The 12,899-nt window shown below is 39.4% G+C and overlaps 1 protein-coding gene across 1 annotated transcript; it reads left to right on the plus strand.

The window, feature by feature from the left end:
* Window positions 1–602: 602 nt before the first annotated feature.
* On the plus strand, window positions 603–11,113 carry ndufv1 (NADH:ubiquinone oxidoreductase core subunit V1). The gene is given in 12 exon segments (XM_046844377.1): window positions 603–744; window positions 2,987–3,152; window positions 3,501–3,583; window positions 4,275–4,445; window positions 4,587–4,770; window positions 5,583–5,772; window positions 8,195–8,407; window positions 8,796–8,962; window positions 10,372–10,453; window positions 10,659–10,707; window positions 10,709–10,802; window positions 10,896–11,113. Coding segments are annotated over 11 exon segments (1,470 nt in total). The 5' UTR covers window positions 603–744; window positions 2,987–2,993; the 3' UTR covers window positions 10,974–11,113.
* Window positions 11,114–12,899: the final 1,786 nt, after the last annotated feature.

Raw genomic sequence — 12,899 nt, forward strand, 5'->3', positions numbered from 1 at the left:
ACGGACATGACATGCAAACTGTTGTTATGGTGTATGGTCTGAGCACTGACAAGCAGACCTTCTGCTTCTGCACCCTCTTAAACAATGCTGTTATCACTCACGTATCTGTTTTTTAAAGCAGCTTCTGAACCTGATGCACAGCACGAGGACTCAGCTTTTATGATCGACCCGTTCAAAGCCTTTTCTGAGTGGAACCATATTGGAAAACCTCTGTATGACCCTAGCCACTGTACTGTAACATAGTTTGAGGAAAGATCATCCAAAATATTTCAACATGAGAATTTGTACAAAAACATTTCAAATCCACAGAAAAAAAACATAATGAATAGAAAAATGCAAAAGAAATTGCACTGAGGGTAATATTGATGCTTCCGCTAGAGATGATGTATGCAGGTGAAAGACTTGTTGAATCGTGTTCATTGTGCTATCAACGCTTGATAGTGCTGGGGCTTGAACCCCTAACCTTCTGATCAGCAACCCAGAGCTTTAATCGTTGAGCTACCACTGTAATCAGTGTACATACATATTTAGTTTTGAAAATACATATCACACAGGACGCATCCATGTTTTTCGCAACTTCCCAAATCCCTACATTATAGGTTCCACTAGATGGCGGTGTGCCCTCACGGATTTTTTGCAGCAGTTGCAGAAGAAGAAGCGCAATGACGTATTTCCGGGTGCACTCGGTAATGTTTTCCGCTCTACACTTGCAGTAAGCTGAGATCCAGGGAGCGTTGTTTAAAGGTAATTATTTGCTGAGTTCTGGAATAAAGTTGACTTGGTTGCACTTCTGCAGCTTCTCTGGAAAGCTAACAGTGAGTGTACAGTGTGTGAGCAGCCGGAGAGCAGACATGCAGCGCATGTTATTGTAATGATTGTGGAGGTCACCGGGAGAAGCGTCTATAGTGTCGGTCCGGCTGAGTTGCAAATCACGCTGTAGTGGTTATGTGTAGTACACTACATAGCGTTTATGTTCTACCCTGTGTAGTGTACATGTGTAGGGAGGAAGGCGATATTTTGGATTACGGCTTAGTTCGCTGGGTAAGGAACTGTAGCTGGAAAATTGGGCTTGAAATGATAGATAGATAGATAGATAGATAGATAGATAGACTGACCGGTAGACTGATAAACAGACTGACTGGTAGATTGATAGACAGATAGGCAGGCAGACAGATAGATAGAGACAGACAGCTAGATAGATATGATTCATATGTGAAAAATAATATTTAGAGAAAATATAATTTAAAGTTTATGTGTAAACATGTGTAAGGTACAATATATGTACAGTCAGGTCCATAAATATTGGGACATCGACACAATTCTAACATTTTTGGCTCTATACACCACCACAATGGATTTGAAATGAAACGAACAAGTTGTGCTTTAACTGCAGACTGTCAGCTTTAATTTGAGGGCATTTACGCTGGGTTTCATCCCTGTTGATGCTCTGCCAGGCCTCAACTGCAACTGTCTTCAGTTCCTGCTTGTTCACGGGGCATTTTTGCAATATGCTTTGGGTCATTGTCCATCTGCACTGTGAAGCACCGTCCAATGAGTTCTGAAGCATTTGGCTGAATATGAGCAGATAATATTGTCCGAAACACTTCAGAATTCATTCTGCTGCTTTTGTCAGCAGTCACATCATCAATAAATACAAGAGAACCAGTTCCATTGGCAGCCATACATGCCCACGCCATGACACTACCACCACCATGCTTCATTGATGAGGTGGTATGCTTAGGATCATGAGCAGTTCCTTTCCTTCTCCATACTCTTCTCTTCCCATCACTCTGGTACAAGTTGATCTTGGTCTCATCTGTCCATAGGATGTTGTTCAAGAAATGTGGAGGCTTTTTTAGATGTTGTTCGGCAAACTCTAATCTGGCCTTCCTGTTTTTGAGGCCAGTTGTTCCACCACAGTTGTTTTCCGTGGTCTTCCGGGTCTTTTGGTGTTGCTAAACTCACTGGTGCGTTCCTTCTTTTTAAGAATGTTCCAAACAGTTGTTTTGGCCACATCTAATGTTTTTGCTGTCTCTCTGATGGGTTTGTTTTGTTTTTTCAGCCTAATGATGGCTTGCTTGACTATTAGTGACAGCTCTTTGGATCTCATCTTGGAGAGTCGACAGCAACAGATTCCAAATGCAAATATCACACTTGAAATGAACTCTGGACCTTTTATCTGCTCATTGTAATTGGTATAATGAGGGAATAACACACACCTGGCCATGGAACAGCTGAGAAGCCAATTGGCCCATTACTTTTGGTCCCTTAACAAGTGGGAGGTACATATGCAAACTGTTGTAATTCCTACACTGTTCACCTGATTTGGATGTAAATGCCCTCAAATTAAAGCTGACAGTCTGCAGTTAAAGCACAACTTGTTTGTTTTATTTCAAATCTATTGTGGTGGTGTATAGAGCCAAAAAGTTTAGAATTGTGTCGATGTCCCAATATTTATGGATCTGACTGTATGTATGTACAGTGATCCTCTGGGACTTCAGAAAATCCGCACATTATGGACGCACCCCCGCAACCCCTATGGTATGGAAATGGAGTTTTATTATAACAGCAAATGTAAAGCTGTAAATCTGGAACAGGATGATCTGCAGGTGATGGTCTGGGTGCACAAACATTTCGCCATTATAGTGTATGTACAGATCATTTCAGTGCAGGTTCAGTGAAGGTGCTTTTGTTCTTTATTACTTGTTAAACTGTTCAACGATCAGCATTTATCAGTACAGCAATATCTGATTGAATAATGACTTGATTGTCCATGATTGTATTTGTTACAAATGTCTCTCTCATTGTTTATTAATATGTTTCAACAAGGATTTTTGTTTAATTTCTGCACTGACTGTATGTATGTTTGATGAAGGACAGCGAATTCGGTTCAATAGCATTAACGACTCAGTGTATTTCGAACGTTCTTGTCATTTGTATCACTCATCAGACTTCACCAGACTTCGGTTACATGTGTTTCCAACAGAAAAAGGATGCTGGCTTGTCTTGGCTGTCCTGGCCTGAGCCGCACCCTCAGCTCAGGGGTGCTGCATTTGCCCAACACTTTTGTGACTCGCACTCCCTCAATCTCTGCTTCGATCAGCCGTGGAAGCCAAGTGGCATTAGCTCGCTACAATAGCACAGCCCAGCAGGTATATTCCCCCTCTTTTTAAATCTTTTGGTGTTTTTTGATTTGAAACCGATTAATTTTTTATAAATATGCACAAAACTTTAGCAGATACACTATTTAGACAAAGATTTGTGGTCACCTGAGCATCAGATTTGTGTTTTCTGAGCATCTCATTCCACATTTTGCTGTTATATTAACCTCCACTTTTCTGGGAAGATTTTGTAGAGATTTTGTGGAGAATTGTGCTCATTTAGACACGAGTGTTAGTAAAGTCAGGTACTGATAACAGCTGAGAGATGAATGGTTGGGGGGGAGTGTATTAAAAGCACCAGTATATTTGACTCACGTTTTGGTTTGGTTTGTCATCCAGGAGAAAGTCAAGAAAACTAAGTTTGGACCTTTGGCTGACCAGGACAGAATTTTCACTAATCTTTACGGCCGACATGACTGGAGGTACTGTAGCCTTTCAGAGTTTTTTTGATTGAGAGAAATTTTATATGTATAATACATGTAAAAGGTAATGTGTTTGCATTTTTGTTATACTGTTATTATTCTTATAATGATGATTTATTGAAGAAATGTCTAAATTAGATTTGATATAGTGACAAACTTGATCACAATATAAAATTTTCAGAGATATCATGTCTGAGTTCTGAATATCTATTTATATATATATATATATATATATATATATATATATATATATATATATATATATATATATATATATATATATATATATAAACACAAACACACACAACATTCCCCCCTTTATCGCGGTGGTTACATTCCAAAACCGCGATACACGGACGTTGCCCCAAAAATGCTTGACTGGCCAGCAAAAATGCAGATGAGCTGAAGGCCACTGTTTAAGAAACCTGGGCTTCCATCCCACCTCAGCAGTGCCACAGACTGATCACCTTCATGCCATGCCGAATCGAGGCAGTAATTAAAGCAAAAGGAGCCTCTACAAAGTATTGAGTACATATACAGTAAATTAACATAACTGTCTCTACTGTGTAAAAAAACTGTCAAAGCTTTATATAACAAGAAGAAAGGCAATAATGCTGGTTCAGAATTTGGCATGTTGCCTTCCTGTAACTTAAATATCACAGATTTGCTAAAGGTTTGCTTCTGTTTTTAGATTGAAAGGTGCATTAAGTCGTGGTGACTGGTACAAGACGAAAGAGATCTTGGAGAAGGGAGTGGACTGGATCATCAATGAGATCAAAGTGTCTGGTCTGCGTGGTAGAGGAGGAGCCGGCTTTCCCACAGGGATGAAGTGGAGTTTCATGAACAAACCCAGCGATGGCCGGTCAGCTTCAATTTATTTACCTGAAACACCGAATGATTCACACTGATATATTTTTTTCCATTTAGTTTCTGTGTTGAGTTTTTCTATTAATATGACTATATCATGCTGCATCACTCTAACCTCATTCTCATTTCTCTTCAGGCCTAAGTACCTGGTGGTGAATGCTGATGAGGGAGAACCAGGCACCTGTAAAGACAGGGAGATCATGCGCCATGACCCACACAAGCTGGTGGAGGGCTGTCTGGTTGCGGGTCGGGCCATGGGAGCGCGTGCCGCTTATATCTATATCCGTGGAGAGTTTTACAACGAGTCGTCCAATCTTCAGGTAAGATCATACACCATTCATGTACAAATCTCCTGCTTGGGAAGAGCTCAATTTACATTTTTATTTAGATCAAGTTTACTTTAGACTCCAGTGTGTGTTCTTTTCCTGCTGCCGGTTGACCCTGTGCTGTCATTACGCGGGCGACTGTGTTATCTTGCCACCACGATAAACCCGTAACTTGAGCAGCTCGACTAATTCATAACGGCATTCGTTATCGATTAGTTGTTGCAGCCCTATTCAGATTCCTGCACCACCAAGCTGCCACTGCTGCCCTTTTAAACAAAGCTCATAAACCTCATTTGCTCAGTTGTATAATAAGCCTCTGCCAAATACCATAATGTTCTTTAAAACTTTATTATTACAGAAGGGTGGATTTGCAGGCCCTGGACTTAACCGTGTTTGATACGTTATTGTTGATAAGTGCTGTATGTAATACCCTGGTGGTTTGGAGGGATTCAATACATAGACGAATAGTAGGCATGAAAAAGAGGGTTGCTGATTTGATTGATATCCACAGGCCCAGGACAGGACATCAGCCAGTTTAATGCCGCGATTCTCCTTCTTGTGTGAACAAGTAGCAGCGATCATTTATTAGACCTCCTTCTTTCATTCACAACCTGCGCTTAACCACACCCACAGACATGTTGTCACTGTCGGACATGTATAAAGTAGTGGCCACAATTCAGAACACTGAAATAGTTTACCCTAATTTTTTAACATGTATCTGCTACTGGAAAATATCTATAGGGACATTACACTAAAAGTGATATCAAGGAGAATGGTCGAGTAGCCTTCTGTCCCTTTTTCCACAGGTTGCCATTAACGAGGCGTACGGCGCAGGGTTGATCGGGAAGAACGCCTGCGGCTCGGGCTACGACTTTGACGTGTACGTGATGCGCGGCGCCGGGGCTTACATCTGCGGAGAGGAGACGGCTCTGATCGAGTCCATCGAGGGGAAACAGGGGAAGCCCCGTCTGAAGCCACCTTTCCCTGCTGATGTGGGTAAGAAATAAATTTTGAATTAAAATTGCTGTCTGGAATATTAGTGTGGTTTATTACCTACTAATTACACAGTGCAGAGAATGAGACAGTCGGTCACATGACGAACCATAACCAAATACCTTTGTGTTTGGGTCTTTGGGTTACTACACATTGGGACAGTTGAGTTGTAAAACATCACCACTAGCATTTATCAAAAACATGCAGGATAGCCACACATGGCTAGAAAAGTTGTCCTCTTACTTTTTTATATACTAGCTTAAATACACATTTTTGCATTGGTTGTTTTTTTTTTTTTTTTTTTTTTTACTTTTTAACTGTTTTAAAGTATGTGAGGGTGGTGCAGGAAATGTATGAGGACAGTGTGACAGCAGTGAAGGAACGACAGACTGGTTCATGGTGAGGGTTGGACTACATCAAGGATCGGCCCTGAGCCCTTTCCTGTTTGCAGTGGTGATGGACAGGTTGACAGACGAGGTCAGACAGGAGTCTCCCTGGACTATAATGTTTGCGGATGATATTGTGATTTGTGGTGAGAGTAATGAGCAGGTTGAGAAGAGCCTGGAGAGGTGGAGATATGCGCTGGAGAGAAGGGGAATGAAAGTCAGTAGGAGTAAGACAGAGTACATGTGTGTGAATGAGAGGGAGGGCAGTGGAGTGATGCAGTTGCAGGGAGAAGAGGTGGAGAAGGTGGAGGAGTTCAGGTACCTGGAATCAACAGTGCAAAGTAATGGAGAGTGTGTTAGAGAAGTAAAGAAAAGAGTGCAGGCAGGGTGGAGTGGGTGGAGAAGAGTGATAACAGGAGTGATTTGTGATAGAAGAGTATCTACAAGAGTGAAGGGAAAGTTAATAGGACTGTGGTGAGACCTGCGATGTTGTATGGACTAGAGACAGTGGCATTGAGTAAAAGACAGGAGGTGGAGCTGGAGGTAGCAGAGCTGAAGATGTTAAGGTTTTCGTTGGGAGTGACGAGGATGGACAAGATTAGAAACGAGTTTATTAGAGGGACAGCGCATGTAGGGTGTTTTGGTGACAAGGTGAGGGAGGTGAGATTGAGATGGTTTGGACATGTGCAGAGGAGGGATATGAATTATATTGGTAGAAGAATGCTGAGGATGGAGCCACCAGGTAGGAGGAAAAGAGGAAGGCCAAGGAGGAGGTTCATGGATGTGGTGAGGGAAGCCATGCAGGTAGTTGGTGTGAAAGAGGCAGATGTAGAGGACAGGGTGGTATGGAGACGGATGATCCGCTGTGGCGACCCCTAATGGGAGCAGCCGAAAGAAGAAGAAGAACTGCTTTAAAGTCAATAAACTTGAACATCATTTGAGAGCAACAACGACCATAACAAGCTCTTTCCATCTCAAACAAAACATCTGGTTAAACCCTGCTTACACACACAGATTTTTAGGACAGTAGTGGATAGAGGACAACCGAGAATGGATTTTACCGATAGCTAGGTTAAACCGTACTTGATGATGACCGATTATTCAACCGAATCAGTTTTTAAAAAGTATACTGGTAGAAAAACAAACTAAAAACAAACAAATTTCAGACGCTCCCCACTTTACGAACATTGACTTTACGGACGTTCGCAGATACGAACAAACCTGTCCTAAAAAAAATTCTAAACAGAGGAGAGCCGTTGGGAGCTAATCGTCGACCCTAACGAGTCTACATGATGCGCCCTGTAGTCGGGCCAATACATTTTATTTTTACGTATATTTTTATACATAAATAAAAATTTTTATTACAACATTACTTAAGGCAAAATACTGTATACAATATTTTGATTTGTTTTAGTATATTTTGTTGTTTTTTTGATAGTATTTATAGCTCTTACATTATTAGGAGATATGCGTAGTCAATATCGAACACAGTAACAACTTACAAACAAATTCTTGGTACGACCGATCGTTCAGGACGTAACTTGTTCATAAGGTGGAAGCGTCTGCATTTTTACACTTAATTTAAAATAGTACTAAACTTTATTATAAAAAACAAGTGCTGAATCATGAAAATGTGCTAAATAAATATGAATTATATTAATTCATATTGCGAAAAATAGAAGACTCATTCAAACTGAAACAATAAGTAACACTTAAAATGAATAAAACAAGTTGCATCTAAAATGTATAAAAATGACACTTCAAATAAACAGCATGTGGTGTCAGTGATTCGCCTCTAGAGGCCGCTGTCGTACTGTGTAACGCAAACCAAGAAAACTATCGGTATGGATTTTTGCTAATATCGCATAGATCCATCAATCAACTGTGAGTGTTGATTAATTGGCAAAACCGATGAATTGGTCGACCTCTAGTAGTGGAGATAGCAGAAGGAAGGAGCACCCAGTTGCTGGAGGATGGTGCGCTGATCAGTGCTGTAGTTCATTGTTTAAACTTGCTATTTGTTATCCGTGTGCTTGCAGGCGTGTTCGGCTGCCCGACAACCGTTGCGAATGTAGAAACTGTGTCTGTAGCCCCGACCATCTGCCGACGCGGCGGGTCGTGGTTTGCCAGTTTTGGCAGGGAGAGGAACTCCGGCACGAAGCTCTTCAACATCTCCGGTCATGTGAACAACCCCTGCACTGTTGAAGAGGAGATGTCTATTCCCATGAAGGAGCTGATCGAGAGGCATGCAGGTAGGCTACAGGTTTTTCTTTACAAAAAAATACAGAAAATACTAAATTACCTATAGTTGTGTGTGTGTGTATGTCTGTGTGCACACGCACGGTGCCCTGCAATGGTCTGGCATTCCATCCAGGGTCTATTCCTGCATCATGCCTGGTATTCCTGGGACCAGGATAAAGCAGTCATTGAATAATTTCTGACTGCTTCTGAAAACACAGCTCTTTAGTATCACAGTTTAGTATTTTGCTGAGGACAGGGAACGAGGAGACCACTCCTGCTTCCCCAACCTGATGTGTTATAGCTTTTAAATGCTCTCAGTCAAATTTTCAGGCACTTCATCAAAGACAGCAGCCGAACATTGTAACGTTGGATCTGTACGCTTCGTGACCTCTGCTGCAGGTGGTGTCCGCGGGGGCTGGGACAACCTCTTGTGTGTGATTCCCGGTGGCTCGTCCACACCACTCATTCCCAAACACGTGTGTGAAGATGTTCCGATGGACTTTGACGGCCTCATACAGGCTCAAACCGGCCTGGGTACTGCAGCGCTGATCGTCATGGACAAATCGGTGAGTGTGAAATAATAGGGATATTAAAATCTCACAGTACGATATTATATCAGTATAAAGTCCACAGTACGATATTTATTGATATTTAAACAAAGTGTCCATAAAACTGCACATTACACTGGTGTACAAACTGGTGTCCTCATCTTTCCTTTATCCTCTAATCATAACCGTTGCTTACAAACTCCCTAATATAAAAAAATTAAATAAAATAATTGCACCAGCTGGACCTTGATAAAGGAAATATCTATAATCTTTCTAACGCTCTCTATAATAGCAAAGCTCTGAGTAGCTTGTGAAGACCACTGCTTGCTTGAGGCTCAGTGCAACTTTAGCTGTTGTCTCTTTGTGAAGGTGCTAGTAACTCCATCCATCCATTCATCCATCCATCCACTCAGTATACTCCAGCCATCCATCCATCCACTCAATATACTCCAGCCATTCATCCATCCATCCACTCAATATACTCCATCCATCCATCCATCCATCCATCCACTCAATATACTCCATCCATCCATTCATCCATCCATCCACTCAGTATACTTGAGATGTATGCTTCAGATTTAAGATTCTCTTAAGCGTCAACAATTTCTAAATCTCTTCTTCACACGAGCTGGATCTGTAGAGGCAGCAAAGACGAGAGAGAGTGAAGGATACATGCAGGGCTCGGTGGGAATTCCCTCCGCTCCACTCCACTGGGCTGAAAAAAACCTTGCACTTATGTGCTTAGAAGGCCTATCGTTTCATACAATCATCACGAAACCAATAATATCGTTATATCCCTATTGGATACTGCAGAACGTAGTTTTAATTTAATTTTCTTATAGTACAATAACCAGAGTGTAGCTGTAATGTATTTGGTGTGGATGGAGTTGTTAATGTCTATAAAATTTGATATGTATTATGATCCTGAACAGTGACTCTAAATAAGGTTTTACAAGAACCATTTGTTGTAAAAGCGTTGTGCAGAAGCAAATAGATGTTATTAGGTGCACCTAGGGTATGCCCAAACAAAAAGTGAATAAAAGCATTCTTTTTTTCTTTCATAAGTTGTGAAGTTTGACCAATTTAGAAAGTCTTCACCCTTTTAGATGCAAGTGAAATCAACAGAGAAATGTATTAAGTAGCAGCCATCGTGATAGAATGAGAATTAGGATCATTGTAAATTGTACAGTTTAAGGAAGGTGACATTTTGTGTGTCCATGCCATCCTGATATGACCCTTTTGGTAATATGCCCCATTTCGCCTCTTTTTGTTCGTTTTTTTGTAGATATGGGCTAACAAATTTTGTAAATGTTTAACATGCAGTCTACAGTCAGTAACTATACCGAAAGCCTCGTTAAAATGTCTTCAAATATTGTCTTGTTGAAACAGAGCAATGAAAAATAACAAAAGACCTTGTTTCGTTACAGACGGATGTAATCAGAGCTATCGCGCGGCTGATCGAATTCTATAAGCATGAAAGCTGTGGCCAGTGCACCCCCTGCAGGGAAGGTAAGGAACTACACTTCTGCGGAAGTGATGTCACCAGGAATTTCATAAAAAAATGTCTAGTCGTGCTGTTATAGAATGTTTTCCACACTCATTCGAAAGTCAATACGATCAAGAGGATATGTGAATTTCTTCGAATATAATACCCTGGTGATTGACCAGGAAATATATTAATTTTAATATATGATTATTTATATATTTTTTCCAGGAGTGGACTGGATGAATAAGATGATGTGGCGCTTCGTGAAGGGAGACGCAGGCTGCAGAGATTGATATGATCTGGGAGCTCAGTAAACAGATCGAAGGTCACACCATCTGTGCTTTGGGCGATGGAGCTGCATGGCCCGTACAGGTTTGTCACACACAACATAATACCTGATCACCTAAACATAATCAATGCAGCTTATATTATTCGATGCCTTAAAACTCGATGATTTGTTTCCAGGGTTTGATCCGTCACTTCCGTCCCATTATGGAGAGCCGGATCTCGGAGTTCCAGCAGAAACAACAAGCTCAGGCTTAAAATCAGCGCCTCCTCTTTCCCTGTTTGCCCTTATATACTTTATTATTTAAGAATAAAAGTGCTCTTTAGCTCTGTTGTCTTGACTGTCATGACCATCCAGTCTAAAACTAACTAATAAAGTTCTAAGAGTTATTAAAACACGTTGTTTATGGAAATGTTGCATTTCATTACTACACTCACTCATTACAATACACTCCATCAGTCCTCAGTCAACACACAGATGTTTTTTTTTTTTTTTTTTTTTTTTTAAAGATTTCATCATCTGTAAAATTATAAAAATTTAAAAGGAACTTTCCACTTTCCTTTTCTACCAACATTCCTTTTTTTTTATTCTCCAAGAACAAATTTTTCAAGTTTTTTCACTTTAATTTATTTAATAAATTAAGTTAATGTATTTAATTTATATAATTTATTTTAATTAATTTAATAAACCATTTACATTATATTTTTTTAACATGTAATTTAAACTTTAATTAAATATATTGTCCATAAAAAAGCTAAATGTATTTTTCATTGTTTCTATGCAAGTTTTATTTAAATCTTAATATATATTTTATATTGAAACATTATTTTATTAACAGTTGGACCAAAACCCCAAAAATTAAAAGTATTAAAAGTTGGAAACAAAAATTATAAAATATCTTTGTGTGCTGTAGAATTAATAAATTATCTTCACTGGAACTAAGAGGCACACACCAGTTCCAGCATGGCCTTGCCGCTGTGCACAATCTGAGCTCTGTGTAGTTTGTTGAGGAATAACTCCTGCACAGAGCGCTGACCTCGACTTCACTGTACCTCTTTTAGGATGAACTAAAACACACTTTTTGAACCCCAGACCTTTTCACTTAACATGACCTCATTAATGCTACTGGAGCATTAATGAATTTTTTTTTTTCCTTTTCCAAAAGTAATATAGATTTTTTGTTTGGTCTTTTGTAACTTCAAGTTATTTTATTGTAAATGAGTAAAAAAAATCATTTAAGAGATTGTATGTGATATTTATTTCATTAATTTTTTTTTGTTTATGTACCTTAAAAAAAAAAAACACCACATTTGCTTGATTTGACAATGTAGTAAAGATGAAAGTAAAAGTCTTTCCAAATCGAAATAGTTCAGTAAAGCAATTTTGATTTGGAAAGACTTTTACTTTCATCTTTACTACATTAAAAATTGGAATATTTTATATACTTTTCGAAATCAGTCGTTCCTTTTTATTCATGAGCTGATAAAAACGTAGAGTGTGCGCTCTCTTTTTAACTTGTTTTGATTGCCGCTTGGCGTATCTACTGATCACCAACCTACAGTTCAGCATCTGTTCAACAGCAAGCAGAACATTTAGAGAGAAAAAAATGAAATTTTTTGAAGTAGTTGACTAACTAATCATTTTTTGAGTAGTTGGTTTTGGGTTCAGGATAACTTTTTTTTTTTATTAGATATCAATCAGTGTTTGAATCATTAATATTATTCTATTAATAGATTGGTGTGTTAGGAGTAAAAAAATATCTTCCTAGAAGTGTAAAGATTATTGTAGCAGGAAACAGAGACTAAATGTGGAATGTTCAAAAAGCACATATGAATCCTATAATTAGGTGTCCACAAACTTTTAATCATGTAGTGTATTTTGTTAAGAATGTGGGTGTCAAAATTGACTAAAATATTGACTTTTCATGTTAATGCACAGTAGATCCAGATCCAGGCAGGACTGAAAGGCATTACATTTCCATATCACACAGCCAAGTTAACTGGAATAATGGAAAGGTTAGACTACTGTCCACCACAGCACATACATCTGTTTCAAGTCATGATTTATTAGTGCAGAAAGTACAATTAATAAATAAATATAATGTTTGTTTGTGTCAGCAGGCTTTTTTCTGTCTCATTACTGCACTCACACATACCCAGTGTGAAGTGGTGGATTATTAAATA

Source organism: Silurus meridionalis, chromosome 29 (assembly GCF_014805685.1).
Source record: "Silurus meridionalis isolate SWU-2019-XX chromosome 29, ASM1480568v1, whole genome shotgun sequence".
NCBI classification, from domain to species: domain Eukaryota; kingdom Metazoa; phylum Chordata; class Actinopteri; order Siluriformes; family Siluridae; genus Silurus; species Silurus meridionalis.